General features: G+C 41.9%; 1 protein-coding gene across 2 annotated transcripts in view; it reads right to left on the minus strand.

Moving 5' to 3' along the window:
• TRUB1 (TruB pseudouridine synthase family member 1) overlaps positions 1-22,313 on the minus strand; it is a 52,878-nt gene extending 30,565 nt beyond the window's left edge. Inside the window, exons 1-3 of one of the 2 annotated variants that reach the window (XM_002718725.5) lie at positions 21,969-22,313; positions 18,238-18,336; positions 9,072-9,127 (exon numbers count right to left, since the gene is read on the minus strand). In XM_002718725.5, coding sequence (XP_002718771.1) covers positions 9,072-9,127; positions 18,238-18,336; positions 21,969-22,242 — 429 coding nt within the window. In that variant the 5' untranslated portion in view covers positions 22,243-22,313. The remainder of the gene's footprint in view (positions 1-9,071; positions 9,128-18,237; positions 18,337-21,968) is intronic. The other variant, XM_017348600.3, reaches the window with a different exon arrangement.
• Positions 22,314-22,973: the final 660 nt, after the last annotated feature.

Raw genomic sequence — 22,973 nt, forward strand, 5'->3', positions numbered from 1 at the left:
GTGATTCTATATATAGGGGATCCAAAAGACTCCACTAAGAGACTATTGGAACTCATAGAAGAGTTTGGTCAAGTGGCAGGATATAAAATCAACAAACAAAAGTAAAAAGCCTTTGTATATATAGACAATGCCATGGCTGAGAAAGGACTTCTAAGATCAATCCCATTCACAATAGCTACAAAAAAAAAAAAAAAATCAAATACCTTGGAATAAAATTAACCAAGGATGTCAAAGATCTCTATGATGAGAATCACAAAACATTAAAGAAAGAAATAGAAGAAGACACACAGAAATATTTAAAAATCTATGTTCATGGGTTGGAAGAATCAATATCATCAAAATGTCCATTTTACTGAAAGCAATTTACAGATTCAGTGAGATACCAATCAAAATACCAAGGATATCTTATCAGATATTGAAAAAAATGACACTGAAATTCATATGGAAATACAGGAGACCCTGAATAGCTAAAGCAAACTTGTACACAAAAACAAAGCTGGAGGTATCACAATACCAGATTTCAAGATATACAACAAGGCACAGTTATAATCAAAACCACCTGGTACTGGTACAAAAACAGATGGATAAACCAAAGGACAGAATAGAAATGCCAGAACCAACCAACTTAACTTTTACAAAGGAGCTAAAATAAATCTCTGGAGCAAGGACAGTCTCTTCAACAAATGGTGCTGGGAAAACTGGATCTCCACATGCAGAAGTATAAAGCAAGACCCCTACCTTACACCTTACACAAAAGTACACTCAAAATGGATTAAAGACCTAGATCTATGACCCCATACCATCAAATTATTGAAGTACATTGGGGAAACCCTGGAAGACATTGGCACAGGCAAAGAGATCTTGGAAAAGACCCCAGAGGCACAAGCAATCAAAGCCAAAATGGACAAATGGGATTTAATCAAATTGAGAAGCTTCTGCACTGCAAAAGAAACACTCAAAAAGTGAAGAGGCAACCAACAGAATGGGAGAAATTATTTGCAACTGATAAAGAATAACTAGATTATATAAAGAGATCAAGAAACTCAATAACAACAATAAAACAAATAACCTAGTTAAGAAATGGGGAAAGGACTTAAACAGGCATTTTTCAAAAGAAGAAATCCAAATGGCCAAGAGACACATGAAAAAATATTTAGGATCACCAGCTGTCAGGGAAATGCAAATCAAAACCACACTATGGTTTCACCTCACCCCAGTAAGAATGGCTTTCATACAAAAATCAACAAACAACAAATGCTGGAAAGAAGGTTGGGAGTGTGGGTAGGAGGGTAGATATGGTGGGAATAATCACTATATTCCTAAAGTTGTATTTATTAAATGCATGAAGTTTGCATTTCTTAAATAAAATGTTTCTGGGAAAAAAAAAAGAAAATTGTTTTGACTCCAACATACCCTCTAAAAGAACCTCATCTTGTGAACTGACAATGGACATCTTGGGAACTGACAACCTAAATCACAGCTGGCATATAGCTTTCTCTTGTCCTAGAATCAAATAATAATTGCCCGTCAATTCTACTCAAATGGGGCTGGCCCTGTGGCGCAGTAGGTTAATTCTCTGCCTGCAGTGCCTGCATCCCATATGGGCGCCAGTTCTAGTCCCGGTTGCTCTACTTCCAATCTAGCTCTCTGCTATGGCCTGGGAAAGCAGTAAAAGATGGCCCAAATCCTTGGGCCCCTGCACCCAGATAGAAGGCTTGGAAGAAGCACCTGGCTCCTGGCTTCGTATCGGCGCAGCTCCAGCCATTGCAGCCATTTGGGGAGTGAACCAACAGGAGGAGAACTTTCTGTCTCTCCCTCTCACTGTCTGTAACTCTACCTCTCAAGTAAAATAAATAAAATCTTTAAAAAAAAAATTCTATTCAAGTATCCACAAACCACTTGGGAAAACCCACCTGGACAATGAAGCCACCAGCTGAAACAAGGCCTCACCACCAAAAAGATATGGGATAGAAGGAAAAAAAGACAAGAATTATACATACAACTCTACCATTTAGTCCTATTTGATCTAAACTACTACATTTCATTGGCCTAAATTCAACACAGAGGCTTGGTTTTAGAGTCATTTATTCTTCCAGTCATGGACCTGTGAATTGTGGGGACTTTATTACTGTATTCATGACAATATAATTCCCCTGCAACAGAACAAATGGAGGTCCTGTAGAATTTTCCATTGAACTGTGTGCTCCTTGGGACTCAAGTTTTCTCACAGATTCTCTTCTACAGTCAAGCTCCCTGAACCCCACAGCAGGTATTAGCCAGACATCTCTAGAAGCAAATCAGCCTCTAGATGCTTAAGAAGAAAGGAAAACATTTGTTTTACAGAAAATGTACATAAGCATATCCTTCTCAACTAAGTAATTGGTTTTTTTTAATTTATTTTAATTTTTTTTAATTAGAGAGAGACAGAGAGAGGTCTTCCATCTGCTGGTTCACTCCCCAGCAATGGCTGGAGCTACACCAATCTGAAGCCAGGAGCCAGGAGCTTGCTACAGGTTTCCCACGCAGGTGCAGGGGCCCAAGGACTTGGGCCATCCTCCACTGCTTTCCCAAGCCATAGCAGACAGCTGGCTCAGAAGTGGAGCAGCTAGGTTTCGAACTGGTACCCATATGGGATGTCGGTACTGCAGGCAGTGGTTTTACCTACTATGCTACAGGCCAGCCAGCAATTGCTTTTTTAAAGTTTGATATTTTTTAATGAATGTCTGACATGTTTTTAGAATTATTTATTTATTTATTTATTTTCACTATATTTGAAAGGCAGAAATAGGGAGAGATCCTCCATCTTCTGATTCCCTTCCCCTACTGCCCACAACAGCCAGGGCTGGGCCAGACCAAAGCCAGGAACCTGGAACTCCATCTTGGTTTCTCATGGGAGGCAGGGACCCAAGTACTTAAGTCACCAACTGCTGCCTTTCAGGATGTACATTAGCAGGAAGGTGGACCTGAAGCAAAATAGCCAAGACTCAAACCAGGCAATTGGAAATGGAACATGGTGTCCCAGGATATGATTTAAACTGCTGCTGAAATCCATCCCTTCAAGGTTTGATTCTAAGATCTTGTGATTAAGTTTCACAAACAAAAAATGTGATATTATTTAGGGTATAGAAAATATACTTTAAAAACCTACCAAACTAAAAATGTATGTCTTTGGATGTCTTCATTAAGAAGGAACAGCTATTCATGGTTGGTAAGTGTAAAGCCTTCAAAATTTTCAATATAGTATTTACAAAATATATCAATATTAACAGAGCATATAAAAAAGGTACAGATTAGATGAGTCCCTGGGAAAGATATATTAGAAATGCTGAAATCCTAAAGAGCTGGCTAAGTTTCATAGGCGCATCATTCACACACTCACTTCACAGTTCTCATGACCTTAAAAATGCTTTCTTGTAGAAAGTTATTTTCACCACATTGAGGGTTGGAAACTGTATATTCCAATGATAACACTTGTTGGAGGAGGTACAAAGTTGCTGTCTGATGAAATGCTGGCTTTGTCTGCAGGTACCACTATGGTTAACCTCCACATAACTATGGGAGTAAATATTTGGATGATGCCAGTTAAGACTTTTTCTTTTTTTTTTTTTTTTAACTTTTATTTAATAAATAGATCCACTCCCATATGTGTTGTAAAACTATTTTTAAGAACTACTATCTGTCTTTCAGTATCACTTAATGTAAGAAATCTCATTTTGTTTGACTTTAAGCTCAAAAAAATTCTCCCTTAAAGAAATGGCATTCTTTCTCTTTCTGATGAGCATCAGATTTTGCCTAGACCACAAGAAATCACAGATAGGAATAAAAAAATTATTAGCTGCATTCAAGATTTCTAACAGAGAGTAAAATTAATTTCAGGTTCATACAGGTTTGTTGTTAGGTCTGACAGACCTGGAACTCAGGAGAGAAAGAGATTTTGGGATTGGTGAAATACTTGGGAATAGTAATAACTGCTTACTGAGCTGCACACAAGGTACTTGACAGAACTTAGATGCTTTTTATACTCATATACATAATCCAAGAGTATGCAGTGAATAAATTTATTCAAGAAAAACATAATTATTGTCAGAACAAAGCTTATCATAAGACAGGAAATGGGTTCTTGTTTTGAAAATTTATTTATTTGAGAGAGAGACTCTCATTTGCTGGTTAATCCCCAAATACTTGCAATAAGCCCCAGACAAGGCTGAAACCCAGACCCTGAACTCAATCCAGGTCTCCACATGAGTGCCTGGAACCCAGTTACTTGATCTATCATTGTTGCCTTCCAGGGTCTGCCTTAGAAGGAAGCTGGAACTGGGGGAACAGATTTGGGAGTCAAACCCAGATGTGGGCATCCAGACTGGTGTCTTGAGCCTTAACCCCTAGTCCAAATGCTTGCCCTGCAATGGAAGGGAAGCCAGAAAAGAGTTGAGTGCTCGGAATGGTCTCTGGTCTACACAGATGAACGCAAAATAATCTGATGGCCTAAGGATTTTATTAAAAAGGCTAGTGGTTGGGGCCGGCACTGTGATGCAGCGGGTTAAAGCCCCAGCCAGCAGCGCCAGCATCCCATATGGGCACTGGTTCAAGTCCTAGCTGCTCCACTTCCAATCCAGCTCTCTGCTATGGCCTGGGAAAGCAGTAGGAGATGGCCCAAGTCCTTGGGCCCCTGCATCCACAAGCTCCTGGCTAATGGCTTCAGATCAGCTTAGCTCTGGCCATTGCAGCCATTTGGGAAGTGAACCAGCAGATGGAAGACCTCTCTCTGGCTCTAGGGCTCTCTGTAACTCTGTCTTTCAAATAAATAAAAAAATTTTTAAAAAAAGCTAGTGGTTGTGGTTTATGGAGTGACACTATGTTGAAAAAGATTCCAAAGATTATTTTTGATTCAGCAGGAAAAATGTTTTAAAACATGTTCAATTAGCAGTGTCTCTAGTTAGAACTGACTGGCAAGGGAAGGGTTGTATGGTAATATGACTACAATTTGAACAATGATTATGCCATCCTAGAATTAGCTATTTCTTCTGTTCTTAAAGAAACTCTACCCCACACAGACTACACATCTAATTTTTCTACTAGCACTGTGATGCAAATAAAAAATCATCTGTAATAGAAAAGAAGAGAAAGAATAAACATTAGGTCAAACATTAGGTATGGGTTGAGTTAGGAGGCTGTAGCCACCAATATTTTCCTAATGAAATAGAAGGGGAAAATATTAAGAGTATATCATACGTGAGGCTGAAGTTGTTTTATGACATTTCTGCTTTTTGTTAGTCATATTTAGGCATTCACAGGGTCATGATACAAAATACATTCCACTGGGTAAGTTATCTATAAGGTCTCTAAAATCCCTTTTCATGCTTGAAAAAAAGTCTGTCAAAAAATATATATTAGCAGCTTTTCACTACTTTTGATAAAAATGCAATCTAGGGGCTGGCAGTGTGGTACAATGGGTTAAACCACCACCTGCAGTGCTAGCATCCCATATGGGGGCTGGTTTGAGTCCTGGCTGCTTGAATTACAATCCAGTTTCCTGCTAATGTGCCTGGGAAAGCAACAGAGGATGGCCCAAGTGCTTGGGCTCCTGCACCCACACGGGAGACCCAGAAGAAGCTCCAGCCTCCTGGCTTTGGCTTGGCCCAGTTCTAGCCATTGTGGCCATTTTGGGAGTGAACCAGTGGATCAAAGACCTCTCTCTCTGTCTCTTCCTCTTTCTCTCTCTGTCTCTCCCTCTCCCTCCCTCTGTAACTCTGCCTTTTAAATAAACAAAATAAATCTTTTTTAAAAATGCAATCTTCAATATACTTAAAGGTAAAATTTAAATGATTTAATTATTTCAACAAATGAATAATACCAAATTAAAAGCCTAAGAAATACAAATAGCTAATAAGACAACGATGTCTATTTTTGAAATATGAGGCACCCAAGAACTAGGTTTCTGTAACAAGATACACCTGGGATATTCTATTTACATCATAGTCACCTGAGGATCAGTATTTCAATGCATGACACTGAGTTCTCAGAGCTGAATAAAAATGGGTTGTGACAAATAAAATGTAATCCAGAGCCAATGGCATATTTACATTTTCAGTCATCCTGCTTTTGAAGATATTCCTGGAATTTCCAATAAAGCCCATCAGTAATACACGATGTGTTATATGTGTTTGAGGGGTATGAGCGAATAATGAATATTTCAATGAATTCAACCAATTCCTTGCAGTAAACATTTCTTTTGTTATTAGTATAAAGTGACTTGTTTAGTATAGAGATTTTAGGAAACAATGTGAAAAAAGCAAATTAAAATAATTCATAAACTGGTATGAAATAATCAGTTTGTACTTTAGAATTAAGAAACAAACATTAAGCAACTGGCAAAGAGCTGCATCAGACAGATTCTAACCCATGCATCAGAATTTAAGTACAATATACAAATTTACTAGGAAAGGGTCCAATGCCTTCATTCGCATAGTTTGCATTCTGTGATTTTTCAACACCAATATTTTGAAGACTGCAAAGCAAGCTATACTGAATCTTTTTATGTATCTAATGCACTAAGGTCCCTTCCAACTGAAAGATACAGTCTTTTATATCACGGGCAACTAAAAGGTGTACGTTCTCCAGAGCTTTTCATTTCAAGGAAAGTTTACTTAGACTGCTGCCACTCAAAGTGGAACCTACAGGGGCTGGCCCCGTGGCTCACTTGGTTAATGCTCTGCCTGCAGTGCCGACATCCCATATGGGCGCAGGTTCTAGTCCCAGTTGCTCCTCTTCCAGTCCAGCTCTCTGCTGTGGCCCAGGAAGGCAGTGGAGGATGGTCCAGGTGCTTGGGTCCCTGCACCCACATGGGAGACCAGGAAGAAGCACCTTGCTCCTGGCTTCAGATCAGCACAGCGCCGGCTGTAGTGGCCATTTTGGGAGTGAACCAATGGAAGGAAGACCTTTCTCTCTGTCTCTCTCACTGTTTAACTCTATCTATCAAATGAATAAAAATAAATAAATTTTTAAAAAGTGGAACCTACAGGCCAATATAAAGAATGAGAAACATTCAGAAAATGAAGGTATTTAAAAAACATATTTAACAACTTAATATTGCCATAGCATTTTAAATATGTTTTACAAAAGTCATCAATCAGCCTACAACGGACTGGAAAAAGTTTGTAAGTTTAAACACAGATTTTTTTTTTAAAGAAACAATGTAGATTGGGGCCAGTGCTGTAGCACAGCAGGTTAAAGTACCAGCCTGCAGCACCCACATTCCATATGGTTTGAGTCCTGGCTGCTCTACTTATAATCCCACTCCCTGCTGACACACCTGGGAAAGCAGTGAAGGATGGCCCAACTGCTTGGGCCCCTGCACACATTGGGGACCTGGAAGAAGCTCCTAGCTCCTGGCTTCAGATTTGCTCAACTCTGGCCGTTGCAGCCACTTGGGGAGTCAACCAGCAGATGGAAGATCTCTCTGTAACTCTTTCAAATAAATAAAATAAATCTTAAAAAAAAAAAAAAAAAAAAAAGAATGTAGGCAAAAATCACTTTACCAACTACTTTTATTGTATTTAGAGCAAGAGGTTTAAAACAAACACAGTAGTCTAAACAAAAACAGTAGTCTAGGAATTTGTTGAAATTCTCTACCTATTGACATATCTATCTTCCTCCCACAGGCATTTTCACAGGCTCTTAGCCCTATCATGACCAGTGCCAACTGCTAATAAGAATACAGAAAGGAGACTGGCATTGTGACACAGTGGGTCAAACCACCTGTGATACCAGCAGCCCTCTGCCTTTGACCCAGCTCCCTGCTAATGGTAAGGCAGCAGAGGATGGCTCAAGTACTTGGACCCCTGCTACCCAGGTGGAAGACCCTAAGGGAGTTTCAGGCTCCTGGTTTCCGCCCGGCCTAGGCCCAGCCATTATGACCATTTGGGAAGTGAACCAGCATATGGAAGATCTCTCTCTCTCTCTCTCTCTCTGTCACTCCACCTTTCAAATAATAATAATAATAAAGTCTTTTTAAAAACTACAGATATCATTCTCTCTTTTGGAGCTGAAATAGACCCTCATGGCTTTTATAAGGAAAGCTGAGAAGCCAGGGAGGGTAGTCACGCTGACATCTGACTTCTGCTTTAACGCTGCTCCCACCATGCTGGATACCTGAAGCAGTCCCCAGGCTTCCAGCTTCTCCAGCCTCCAAATAATGCCTCTTCTCTCTCTTACCAAGTGCCTGAAAAAGTGCCTTTGGGCTGAGTTAAGGCTTCTTTCACGGCTGAATAACATAATTTATCATGTTAAAATGCCTTCCAACTCATCTGTTTCTTTAAAAAACATTTTGTGACCATTGAACAAAGTGTTTTTGTTGACAAGTACACAGTTTTATTTCTATAAAAATTCCAAGGTTTAAAAAATGTGCTAATAGAGGGCCGGCGCCGCGGCTCACTAGGCTAATCCTCCGCCTAGCGCCGCCGGCACACCGGGTTCTAGTCCCGGTTGGGGCGCCGGATTCTGTCCCGGTTGCCCCTCTTCCAGGCCAGCTCTCTGCTGTGGCCAGGGAGTGCAGTGGAGGATGGCCCAGGTGCTTGGGCCCTGCACCCCATGGGAGACCAGGAAAAGCACCTGGCTCCTGGCTCCTGCCATCGGATCAGCGCGGTGCGCCGGCCACAGTGCGCTGGCCGCGGCGGCCATTGGAGGGTGAACCAACGGCAAAAGGAAGACCTTTCTCTCTGTCTCTCTCTCTCACTGTCCACTCTGCCTGTCAAAAAAAAAAAAAAAAAATGTGCTAATAGAATTTATGATCTGTAAGTTCCCTTTCGCCTAAGAAATATTAAGAAATCTAATTTTTTAAAAGTATAAGTACCAGAATTATTGCTTAAGTCTCATTTGTTTTCCAGTGAAGAATTTCCAACTTAAAATCCAATATTCTGAATCCTGACATCATGTGTGTAGACACTGTGATTAATACTCAGGGATGACATTCATTCATGCAACTTACAGTTTATTTCATAATTAATAAAATTCAACACATAGGTCACTAAGAAAAACATTAAAGAAAAATAGAACTATTTCAATATTCTTACCTTGGACTCTGTCAACATACTGGTCAACATTTTTGTTCCCCTTCCAATTCCAACCACTACAAATCAAAGAAAGAAAGATTATGACATTCTATTCTGAAAACTAGAGTGGGTATTTAGCCACATCCCACATTGGAGTGTCTTAGTTCAGTGGCCCCAGCTCCTGACCCCAGCTTCCTACCAATGCAGACCCTAGATGAAAGGAATGATGGCTCAAGTAACTGGGTTCCTGTCACCCAGGTAGGAGACATGGATTGAGCTGCCAACTCCTGGCTCTGACCCCAGTCCTGCCCAAGCTGTGCAGGCATCTGGAGAGTGAACCAGCAGAAGGGAGCATTCATTCTCTCCCTGTCCTCAGCTCCCTCTTGAATAAAAATGAAATAAAATATTTACATATTTTGGTCATCCTTTCCTGGCCCCTATAATGTGAAGTTAGAAAAAGCATGTATTTACTATAACTTCAGGAAATCCTATTACTCTAATCAATTGAACTTCACAAAAAACTAAGAAATCTGGAAGAAATTCTCAAAGTATGAAACACAATAAAAATCTCACACCAGTCAATTAGATAATAAAGTTTTAGAACAATCTCAAAAGACTCACTGGAATTTTATATGGGCATCAGTGAAAAATACATGGTACAATTAACAATGTTCAAGTGGTATGATGAAGTCTTGACAGAATTCATTACTAAGCAAAGCAAAAGCCATCATCATAGCTAATGAACCATTTAAAGATGATTAGTGCTCCGCAGAATACAATTAAGAAAAGAGAAACAGAACAAATCAACCTAACACAAAGAAGAACACAGGGTAAAATGAGGGCCTGGAGAATTTATTTTAACTTGGGCCAAATATAAGCACAATAATGGCCCCCTTTCTCTTCAGTTTCAACTATTATTTATCCTTAAAACAACACATTTCCCCCAGGTGAGGCTGAGAGGATTTCTTCAATTAAGAGCTGACAAATTTTTATAAGAATTGAAGCATTTATCATCATCACATACAGTGGTGTATAAGATCACAATGTAACAACCACAATTCAGAATTATAGGAGGAGACTAGAAGAAATAACTGGAAAATGAAAAATTAACAATAATATATGACATAGCAGATATTCAGTGAGCTTAACATGTATGAGATTCTAATCAAAATGCTTTCCATTCTTTATCTCATTTAATCCTTCTAACAATCCCAAAAGGTAATTACTCAAAAAGTAATCCCAATTTTATAGATGAGGAAACGCAGGCACACAGAAGTTCAGAATTTTTCCCAGCATCTCCCAACTACTAGTACATGACAGAGTTAAAATTCAAATTAAATTGTGTAGCATCAGACTCCTTTCCTTTTCATTCTCCCTGCCACCTTACTCATGGAGGCTCTCTTCCCATGGCCACCAGCCCAAGTCACTGCAAAACTGACCGTTCTACATCTCATCTCTTCCTCTTCTAATTCATAACATTCTTTTTAAATATTCATTTATTTCTTTGAAAGGCAGATTACGGAGAGAGAGGGAGAGACAGAGAGGAATCTTCCATCTGCTGGTTCACTTCCCAGATGGCTGCAATGGCCAGGGCTGGGTCAAGCCAGAAACCTGGAACTCCAAGTATGGCCATCTTCTGCTGCCTTCCCAGGTGCACTAACTAGCAGGGAGCTGGATAGGAAGTGGAGCAGTCAGGACTCAAACTGGCACTCATGGGATGCATGTGAAGCAGATGGCAACGAAGCAGGTGGCAGCTTAACCCACTGTACCACAATGCCAGCCCCTGATTCATACCATTTCTTGAGACCCCATTTTGCAGACTAGAATGCCCCCCAACAAATCTTAGTAGGAGCCAAAAGCTTCCAATAGTACCAACTCCTTAGTATTCAAAATTCATCTTTCAAAGTCTAGCTTAAGTCTCCTCTCATTCATTAAGTCTCCTCCCAACCACCTCTAACTTCTATGACACACACTCCCACTGCTCCTTTTTCTCTCAGTATTCAGACCAGTTGAATGACAAAGATCAAAACTGTCTGCCTCAGTATCCTCTAAAGGGCACAAGACTCTTCAGATGACAAGACCTATTGATACTGATCAGACAAAAACCTTGAATGATAATAAAGATTCAATGGAATTTGGCTCCATTCAACTGAATCCCCAATCAGTATTTTTTGAACAGCCACCATGCAAACAGTCCCAAGAGGAATACTTCTTGCAAAAAAAAAAAAGAAAGAAAGAAAGAAAGAAAACCAACTTTATTTTTTTTTTTTCAAAGAGCAATATTTCTACTAGGACCACAAAGAAATCTGAAAGACATTTCCTTATTTTGAAAGAGCTTATAGGCTCGGTGGGAAAATCAAATATAGAAAATCACGATGCTCAAAATTGCTGCCTGAGTTAATGAGTGACTAATGCCAAACAACACGATGCTAGTGTATGATCAAACGTCAAAATGAAGAGAAGTGGAGGGCACTGTAGGGAGGCCAAAGAATGCATCATTCAAGCATTTCCACCAGTCCCAGGTAGGTCTTGAAGGATGTATGGAACGTGAACACAGAATGGAAGCATGTTCTAAAGAAGGAAGAAACTGCACGAATTCTCAGATATAAGGATGAGCACAAGGGGTTTCCAACCAACGTTTAGGGTGTCTTAAAAGCAGATGACAAGCTTGACTGTATCATGGTAGATAAGCTGAACTGATGATGGCTCCTAAGCTAGCGAACTGATCCAGAATGATAAAATTTAAAAGATCATATCATACCCAGGGTGACTCTCTCATTTTATATCTAAGAAAAATCAAGGCCCACTGAAATTAACAGTGCAGGCAGAATTTTGGAAGAGTAATTCAGCAGTGATATGCAGAAAAATTATCTGCATTTGGGACCCAGTCAACCACAGCTTTTCAATTGAGGATATGAATACAAATTCCAGGGACAGTGTCATGAACAGAATTTTTACTTAGCTTTTTTCTCCAAAACACTCAAAATTTTATTATTTATTGTGTAAGTACTTACTGTACTTAATCTACCTGAATGTTAACAAAAACTACAGAGAATGAAGGAAGTTTTACATTAGGAGCATAAAAGAGCAAGTGTACAGGCTTCATTGCGGGAGACAGAATTTCACCTGAACCCACAAAGGTCAGCAAAATTTCTACAACTAAAGGTGACAACAGAGATGAGCAGCTTAGATGAAGAAAAAAAAAAACAAAAAACAAAAAACAAAAAAGTGGGAGAAAAACGCGTGTTCTGGTAAAGTGTGGACGACTTACAGAACAGAGTCTTCTAGGCACTATGTCATGATTACTAACTTTTTGCTAGCTCCCAAATTTCCTGTGCTCGCTCAATTGTCTTCTGTGTAAAAAATCTGGTATCTCCAAAACCTATCCAGTGTTCTACTATTCCATTCTCAAATCAGAAAGACAGAATTTGCTTATGAGAAGAGCTACTTCAAGAGAAGCAAGAGTACTATATACTTTTATTGCCAAACTTTTCTACAGTTGGAGTTCCTACTGCCATTATTACGGTTCTAACATGCTTTTGATCATCTTAGAAGATTTGTAGGTTTACAATTCTAGGAATCTATTTTAATCCAAGACAATGTTCTATTCATAAAGGTGTTCTTCACAAAATCAGTTCTAACAAAATTCTAGTTATAACATCAATGGTCTCAAATACAGAAATAAATGAATTGTTCTTTACCTACACTGACAGCATACTATTAAGTTGTTAAAAATGCTAACAGTATGAAATCTTTACTTAATGTATGCTAAACTGATCTTCTGTATATAAAGAGAATAGAAAATGAATCTTGATGTGAATGGAAGGGGAGAGGGAGTGGATAAGGAGAGGGTTGCGGGTTGGAGGGACGTTATGGGGGGAAGCCATTGTAATCCATATTCTGTACTTTGGATATTTATTCATTAAATAAATTTATTCATTAAATAAAAGTTAAAAAAATGCTAACAGTAGTTTGTAACTAACAAAAAATGCTTATAAGGCTTAAAGGACATATAAGTACACACAGTAGAGATCAACATTTTTTTTTAGAGATGAGTGCCAGCATCTCATATGGGCACCGGTTCGAGTCCCAGCTGTTCCACTTCCAGTCCAGCTCTCTGCTATGAGCTGGGAAAGCAGTAGGAGATGGCCCAAGTTTTGGGCCCCTGCACCCACGTGGGAGACACGGAGGAAGCTCCTGGCTCCTGGCTTCGGATCAGCGCAGCTTTGGCGCAGCTCTGGCCATTGTGGCCAGTTGGGGAGTGAACCAGCAGATGGAAGACCTCTCTATTTCTCTGCCTCTCCTTTTCTCTGTGTAACTCTAACTTTCAAACAAATAAATAAATCTTTAAAAAAATTGTATAGACAAAAAGCTAGAAGAGAACATAGCAAAATGTTAGCAGTGATTATTGCTAGAGGATGGAAAATGAGTAAGTCTTTTTACTTTTCAACCTTTTTGGGTGTTTTTTTAAATTTGTCCACTACTTTTTTAAGTTCTTTAGAACTTTAAAAACAATTTTAAAGTAGCATAGAGAAATTTAGTTTCCATTTTAAGTGATTCATGATGAATGGGTATACAAAGGGACTTCAAAAAAGTATGTGGGAAATTAAGATAATCTGGGGGCCAGAATTGTGGAGTGCTGGGTTAAGCCACTGGCTGCAACACCAGCATTCCATACAGGCACTGGTTCCTGTCCCAGCTGATTCACTTCCGAACCAGCTCCCTGTTAATGGCCTGGGAAAAGCAGCTGAGGATGGCCCAAGTGTTGGCCCCAGGCCATTCACATGGGAGACCCAGATGAAGCTCCTGGCTCCAGGCTTCAGCCCAGCTCAGCCCTGGCCATTGCAGCCACCTGAGGAGTGAACCAGAGGATGGAAGATCAATCTCTCTTTGTCTCTCCTTCTCTCAATGTAGCTCTGATTTTCAAATAAATAAATAAACCTCGGTGGTGTCCAGTGTGGGTGGGTGGTGGTCGGCAGGTGGGCATGGAGGAGACTCGTGCCACTAAGTTGTGGGCAGCCTTTTCTGGGAATTGTAAATAGGGGCTTGAGGCTGGGGAAGATTTGGTGGAGACAAACGGTCACTCGCTGTTGTCACCTGCAAAGCCCTGTGCAGAGGCCCTTTGGGACTAGTGGTCATTTAAGTCCTGTTTAGGTGTGCGGGGCTGATCTGACTGGCGCTCAGAGTGACTGCTCCCCTCCCTGTGACTGCTTTGACAGGGTTTACTCTGCAGGAGCAGTCCGGACAACAACCTGGATGTGGACATTTTAGCACAACTGAAATATGCTGGGTGTGTCATTAAGGAGACCCTTCGAGTGAACCCTCCTAGAACTGGAGGGTGGCTCTAAAGACCTTTGAACTCAACGTTATGTTAAGGATTCTCTCTTTGCCCCTCCTCCTCTCTTGCTGAGGCTTAAAAACCTGCCTCTGCTTCCCTGCTACTCACCGGTAGGTGTCTGGCACAGCGGTTGAGACTCCACACGGGATGCCTACATCCTATATTGGAGTTCATAAGTTTGAGTCCCGGGTCTGCTTCTGATTCTAGACTCCTGCTAATGCACGAACCCTGAGTGTTAACAGGTAATGGTGCAAGCACCTGGGTCCCTGCCACCCACATGGAGAGACAGATCGAGTTCTAAGCTCCTGACTTCACTCCCCAAATGTATGCAGCGCCAAGCACAGGGAAACCAGCACAGGGAAGGGTGACTCTCTCTTTAAATAAATAAAAATAAATAAATAAAAGTAATTTCTCATAAATTCACAAAACTGCTTTTTTTTTTTTTTTTTTTTTGACAGGGAGTGGACAGTGAGAGATAGAGAGAAAAGTCTTCCTTTTCTGTTGGTTCACCCCTCAATGGCCACTGCAACTGGCACACCACGATGATCCAAAGCCAGGAGCCAGGTGCTTCTCCTGGTCTCCCATGCGGGTGCAGGGCCCAAGCACTTGGGCCATCCTCCACTGCACTCCCTGGCCACAGCAGAGACTGGACTGGAAGGGGGGCAACCGGGACAGAATCCGGTGCCCCGACTGGGACTAGAACCAGGTGTGCCGGCGCCGCAGGCGGAGGATTAGCCTAGTGAGCCGCGGCGCCAGTCCTCAAAACTGCCACTTAACACAATAAATATCTCTTATTCTGTGACTAAATACATACAATTTTTAAAATTTTTATTTTTCATTAGAAACCATAAGTATTAGACAAAGAATTAATAAATTTGACACATAAACATACTATATCATCATAGAAGTGTCACCAAATATAAATTAAGCCCTCAAATGGAGGCCACAGTCAAAACACAGATGCACTAAAAATATTGTACAAAATTACCTTCAGGCCATGTGTGTAAGGTGTAAATGAAACATAAATGAATATCATGTTTAGACTTGGGTCTCCTCCCCAAGGTGTCTCATCACATATACACAAATATTTTAAAGTCTGAAAAAAATCAAAAGTGCTTCTAGTACCAAGCATGTCATATAAGAGATATTCAAACCATAATAATACTTACCTTAAAGGTTACACCAAGGATTAAAGCACAAACTTTATGAATGCCCTAAATCAAGGACCTCATACACAGTAAGTGTTCAATGAATACTTGCTATCATTGATTTTTTAGATGAGTCTGAAACTTTAAATTGTCAGAATTTGCCTATTCAAGTGTTCTAATTCAGGAAAGTGTATTTTCTACTGATTTTTGCTACACCGCAATTAACAATATTTTTGCCAACATGAACTAAAATCTATAGTCTAATTTTCTTGGAAAAAAATCATTTCCTTCATCAATTTTATCCTTTTCTTTTAAATAAACATGCATTTCCATTTGATAGCTCTGATAAGGTTTTGGTTTGTTTTTATCTAATTTTAGCTCTAATAAAATGGACTGGATAGGGGCTGGCGCTGTGGCACAGCGGGTTAATGCCCTGGCCTGAAGCGCTGGCATCCCATATGGGCATCGGTTCTAGTCCCAGCTGCTCCTCTTCTGATCCAGCTCTCTGCTGTGGCCTGGGAAAGCAGTGGACGATGGCCCAAGTCCTTGGGCCCCTGCACCTATGTAGGGGACCCAGAAGAAGCTCCTGGCTCCTGGCTTTGGATCGGCTCAGCTCCAGCAGTTGTGGCAAACTGGGGAGTGAACCAGTGGATGGAAGAACTCTCTCTCTCTGTCTCTCCTCTCTCTGTAACTCTTTCAAATAAATAAATAAATCTTAAAAAAAAAAAAATGGATTGGATATTATAGCACAGTATTCTAGAAAATGTAAGTCAAAACACATTAGTGTATCATGAAATCAACTTAATGGGTTCCAGATCAACATTTGTATCTTTTTTGTTGTTGTTAAATTTTTATTTATGTGGGAGAGAAAGAGACAGATTGCTCCTATCCATTGGTTCACTCCCCAAATGCATACAAACTGAGTTGAAGCTGAAAGCCAGAAATGCCATCCAGGTCTCCCGCATGAGTGGCAGGAACTCAACTGCTTGAGCCACCACTACTGGAGACAACCATTGTAAATGTGCTTCTGCTTTTCTCACTGTTGGAGAGAGGAGCATAATCAAGTGTCCCAGCCTCACAGGAGGGACAGAATGAGGAAGCAGGTTCATGGTTTCTCTGATGTCTCTTCCCTTGATGATCCAGCTGTGTATTCGTGCTATAGGACTGTCGTCAAGCTTAGCCACAAGTGTCTGCCTTAGCAGGAAGCTGAAGTCACTGGAGCCGGAGCCAGGAATCAGACCCAGGCACTCTGATGTGGGCATCTTAACCACTGGGCTCAATGCCAACCTCCAGATCAATATTTTCAAAAAATGAAATTATGTGAAATACAGAATAGCAGAGCACATGAAAGGGTAAGTAATGGTCCATAAAAGTCTGTTTCTAGCATGTGGGGAAGGAGGCAAAGGTAGTGGTGACGGGAGATAATGCCAATGTATGTATTTCTGTGACTATGGATTCAGCTACAGAAAAAGCTTCGAAAATATATCCTAGCATGTGGCGACACACTCTAGCCATCCATAAACAGAAACTTCTGAGCCTCTACCAGATGTGAAACAGAGAATAAATGATTTTTCTCCCCTCAGTCAACTGTACCAATTTTTCCTCCATAGGCATTGAGTGGCCCACTAATACATCTCTAGGAGAAAAGACTTCCTGTCAAGCACTATACGGTCGGGGCTGATGTTATGGCATAGCCAGTTAAGCTGCTGCCTGTGATGCCAGCTTCCCTTATGGGTGCAGTGCAAGTTCCAGCTGCTCCACTTCCAATCCAGCTCCTGCTAATGCGCTTGGGAAGGCAGTGGATGATGGCCCAAGTCCTTGGCCCCCTGCCACCCACATGGGAGACCCAGATGGAATTCCAGGCTCCAGGCTTCAGCCTGGCCCAGCCCCAGCTGACCATTTTGGGGAGTGAGCCAGCAGATGGAGGATATCTCTGTCTCTCTGAAACTATGCCTTTCAAATAAATAAATAAATCTTAAAAAAAAAAAAAAAAAAAAGAATGAACTATATGGTTCACTTTCTCAAGACAGCTGGACTCAGAAATGAGTTTAGACCGATGCAGAACAGATGCAAGCAATCCCCAAGATCAGTCCTTGTTCAAAGAATCACATGTGGCTAAGCTTGACGACAGTCCTATAGCACGAATACACAGCTGGATCATCAAGGGAAGAGACATCAGAGAAACCATGAACCTGCTTCCTCATTCTGTCCCTCCTGTGAGGCTGGGACACTTGAATATGCTCCTCTCTCCAACAGTGAGAAAAGCAGAAGCACATTTACAATGGTTATCTCCAGGAAGCTCATCTAAAACTCAGTGTTCAGGTTTTTAATTGGTGGGTTGAAGGAATGGTCACCCTGGTACCTTCTGCCTGGTGTAATACAACAAAATTCCAGGTTCCTAGAAGAAAAGCAGGTGTTCACACAGCCAAGACACAGCAAACAATCCTCATCAGAAGGAAAAGGTGGGAGCACTCCCCAAGTTCCCAGAGGCTAGCCGAGGGGTAGGTCTTTCTAAAGACAGCAATTTCAGGCATGCTCTGTTAACTTCAGGGCTTCTTTAAAAGATGACATCTCTTAAAAATCCAGCCAATCTGAAACATTCCAAAGTAAACTGATAGTAACGCCTTAATCATGGCTCTCAACCGACACTTTATTTCTGATATTAAATGAGTTATATTAAACTTCTTGTTCTGCTTCTTACCTAGTACTCCTCCGGCTGCACTGTCTAGAGTCCCTCCGTGCCCAATCTTCAAAGTCTGTTTTTTCCTTTTGGTCCATTCTTTATGAGGCATTCCAGCTTCTATGAGAGTAGTTGGGATGAAAAAAGATAATTACTAAAGTAAAAGAAGTAGGCTCTCCATAAATACGGGGGGGGGGGGGGGGGGGAGGGAAGAGGTGCAATTGTATTCAAAACAAAAAGTGTTATACAAACTTGATGTATTAGGAATATTAGGAATATGACCACATTACCAGCAAGGAACAGATTTCAAAATGTACAAATACTCCCTAAATTACAAAGAAATGGTATTCCAAAATTAATAACCTTGAAACTAAAATTCACTTCCTAAAGAAAAATTCATTTTTAAAAATGTCTGTAAATACATAAGCTAACCTGGGGTCAGCATTGTAGCACCGCGGGTAAAGCTGCCACTTCTGACACCTGCATCCCATATGGGAACTGGCTGCTCTGTTTCCAATTCTGCTCCCCTGCTAATGGCCTGGGAAAAGCAGTGAAAGATGGCCCAAGTGCTTGGGCTTCTGCACCCATGTGGGAGCCCCAGAAGAAGCTCCTGGCTCCACTGCAGCCACTTGGGGAGTGAATCAGGGGATGAAAGATCTCTGTCTCTGCCTCTTTCTGTAACTCTTTCAAATAAATAGAGAGAGAAATGCTAACCTGCAAAACAAATAAACAAACAAACAAAATCAGTAAATCCCTGATAGGAGTGGGCTGTCAGAAGTTAAGTTTGATAGGGACAGCTAGCTTCAAAAGTCTTCACTTTCCACCTCTAAGTCGTTTCCATTCCATGGTGTTCTAACGAGACTGCCACAGCCACCTCCATGCACATTCATGCAGGGCTACATCTAGGTACGCTGTGTTCCCCAACTACCTGGACTCATTGTCCCATTTCCTAATCAAAACTCAGTTCATTCAAGAAGATAAGCCCAACAAAAGGTTATATGGGAAGTAGATGGCATTTTGAAACATTTAGATTTCTAAAAAAGAGGACGCCAAACCTGGCTTATCTCATATTACTACTGTAAAGATAAAAATGAAATAATGTTATCTGAAAATGCAATGGGAACTACAAACACAGTGAGGTCAACAAGACCATGACTACACACAACAAGGGACTGGGAACACTGGCTACTAGACTTTGAATGATGAAGGAGAAAGGAGCAGGAACAGCTGGACTGATCAAGATCCCCAATCCCATCAAATCTTATCAGCACTGGCACTGAGAAGATAGAAAACAGGGTGAAAGGACATGAAAAGGAGGACGGGGGAAGCAAAGCAACAGAAGTAAAGAAGTCAGATTAAATGGCCAACAGGATGGCTGGGCTGCTGAGCCTACAGTGTAACTGTCAGAAGCCTGGTAACTGAAACAGTCCTGGTGTCACTCTGACCATGACATCATCCTGCTCGGGAAGGCATGACTGTCTGCTTTGACGGAAACCTCTAAGACCAGGCCCAGACTTCCCATGCTTCCCCTTCCACTGTAACCCACTGGGGATCCTCACCCATGAGTTTATAGAAACCTTCTGGGGAACTCTGTATCTGCAACTTGACGAGGCTTTATACATTCCCTGTCTTCCTTGTGCCCAATTTTATCTCTAACTTGCACACATATACCACTACAATATCAGAATTTGGTTTACTCCACTGAACCAAGTATTCATGGATGAATGATCATTAATTCAGGCCCTGAAGGATTGAGAGAAGGTGGGGATTGTAGTACAACAGGAATCAAATTTAAGGAAAGGCAAGGAAAGTTACTGGAGGCCACAACCACTGGCTATGGCCTAAATATGTGGTTGTCAAATCTGGCTCCATCAGACTGTGGCTATCTTTTAAGAACCTGTCCAGGGAATTCTATGTAGCGAGAATGGCATTTGGAAAGCCCCAGCCCAGCTAACACAAATATAGAATAGATCAATCACAAGCAATAAGAAATACAGAATAATGAGAATGTCTACATCTGAATGAGTAGCTTCCAGAAAATGGCATAGCAACAGCCTTGAAACAATCAGTTTTGACCTAGTTTCAACAAGAAATTTTAAGTAAAAGGCCAGGTTATGGCTTTGATTCTGCCAGAAACTTGTCTGAGAGAATAGTAATCATTACCCTGAGGATCAAAAGCGCTGTAGTTCAGCTAACAAATTGGGCCAATGAAAGCAGCAATTCTTTAAAGGGGAAAAACGACGACAGCACCACAATGCTCACCCTTGAAGTACTTCCTGGCTTCAACACCATGCTTTATGAATCATGCTTACAGGCAATAGAGTATAAGGAAAGCTTAACAAAAGAATGAGTAGGAATCACAGGGAAATTAAACACCCCTAAGAGTATATCTACACATTTAAACCTGTATTGTGCCAGTTATAATAAACAAATTCCTATCAGAATAATTTGCTCTTGCATTTTAAAAACATGTAGTTTGACAGCCATCCTGTAAAAGTTTGGGGCCGGTGCTGTGGCATAGCAGGTAAAGTCACCACCTGCAGTGCCAGCATCCCATATGGGCACCGGATTGAGTCCCAACTGCTCCACTTCCAATCCAGCTCTCGGCTATGGCCTGGGAAAGCAGCAGAAAATGGCCCACTTGGGCAACTGCACCCACGTGGGAGACCTGGAAGAAGCTCCTGGCTCCTGGCTTCAGAGTGGCCCAGCTCTGGTCATTGCAGCCATTTGGGGAGTGAACCAGCAGATGGAGGACCGACCTCTCTCTCTCTCTCTCTCTCTCTCTCTCCCTCCCTCTCTCTCTCTCCCTCTCCTCTCTCTCTGTAACTCTGCCTTTTAAATAAATAAATAGATCTTAAAAAAAAATTGTAAAAGTTCTTGTACTGATTTAATGGCAAGACAGGCTAGGGCCAAATTCCAGAGGGCCTTAACCCAGCTCGTTCTATCACCAAAGGCTGGAGAAATTACTAGGCTATGAGCTCAGTTAAAGGAAGAGACCACATCTTTCACCTTCCTGTTTCTACAGGACACTGTAGCTCTGGCTGAGTGTAGGCGACCAATAAACCTGATTCTTTGAAGCCACTCTCTGAGATGAACTCTGTCCTGATGAACTGTGTGATCCTTCGGGTTTTCCTAATACTTCTCCGGTGTATATGAATAAACAAACGCAAAAAGAACACTCTGAGAAAAGTGACCAAGTTCTATTTAGTGGTCCTCAAAAACGTGGCACAGACTTACGCCAGAATCTCTTGCGTAAAAACGAATTTCCTAAAAATAACCTAGATCTTCATAACCACAATTTCTAGGACAGGGATTAGCATCTGCAACTTTAGGAAATGTTTATGCTTACTAAAATGTGGAAACCAGTGCAGTAAGTCTTGGCCAAGATGCAGTTTTGGGGGTACAGAGCCAGTGCTTCCTTTGGCTGGGCCTCATCCACAGGAACCAACAAAAGCCTCTTGAGAGATCGGAACATGAAAGTCGGTCCGCACGTCCAATGGCAGAGGCTTATGGGTTATACTTGGGGATTGCTCAGTTTTCTTTCCCCCCTTAAGAACGACTGCCCACCAGGCTACAGGAGATCACAGCTGGGCAAGGCCAGGCCCCAGATGCCTCACACTTCGGTCCAGAGTTCAATCAGTTGCCATTCTCCCTTTCTTTTATCTCTTTATCCACGGGCGTCGCAAAAAGCCCGGTGTGCTTCCCCTCTCGCGGCGACCGCCTCAGCCCGGGCCCCACCCGGGCTGCAGTACCTGCCAACAGCTTCTGCTTCAACCGATTCAGCAGCTCGGCTGAAGTGGGCCCTTTGGGCTTGCGCACGGCGAACACGCCGCTCAGGGACAGCAGCTTGGTAGCCAAAGCGGCCTTGGAGGCCGTGGCTTCGGTTCCGGTCCTGGCCGCTGCCGCAACTATCGCGGCAGCAGCCGTCGCTGGCGAGGTTGTGGCCGTGCCTGCTGCTGTTTCTGCCGTTTCAGGCACTGGGGCTCTTTCCACAGCCGGCCCGATCTCTACCTCGGTAGCTGCCATGCTTTTCTAACCCAGGCGGGCTTTTTATCCTGGAGGCGCATGCGGATGACGCACCAAAGCGCGCCCGACACCCTTCTCTTTCCCAGACTTCGAAGCTGGGAAGGCAGGAGGGGAATCGCAAGGGCTTGTGGGAAGTGTAGTCCACGGCTTTCGTTACTGGCCTCTGCGGGCTTGATGAAGTCATTTCTTTCCACTGCTTCTGTCCTCTTCGTGGGGTTAGTTACGCAGGGGTAATTCGGAGCTGCAGTCCCGAGCTGCTTACCCAAACGCCAAAGCAGTGTTTCAAGCAAGGACTCTCACTTCCTGCTGCCACCCCGCCTCCAGAACTAAGAGAACCCAACATCCAAGAATAGCAGACTTGAAATTCGGCCTTTGCTCGCGGCGTCCTCGCCTCAGCGCGTCATTCGTTGGGTTGTGTTCTTGGAATCACCGCTCAGAATTAAAATACACCTCACAATGTAAACTGTATTGGCGCAAGGAAGCCACGGGCCCTGTGCCCTGAGTATCCCAAGTGCCTCATGTAGTCAGCGCTTACATAAATATTCGGGAATGAATAAATGAACACAAGATATTCATTTTCCCAAACTTCTAGGCCAAACCAATAGCACCTTACTTTGTCTTATTTTGATTACCCTTGGGCACCCCTATGCACCTCCAAGAGCCCTCTGCCCCACTGTGGTTTCTTCATAAGTCTAAGATTTTTAACAGTAACTGGGGTTGCATTCCTAAAC

This window comes from Oryctolagus cuniculus, chromosome 15, assembly GCF_964237555.1.
Source record: "Oryctolagus cuniculus chromosome 15, mOryCun1.1, whole genome shotgun sequence".
Lineage (NCBI taxonomy): Eukaryota > Metazoa > Chordata > Mammalia > Lagomorpha > Leporidae > Oryctolagus > Oryctolagus cuniculus.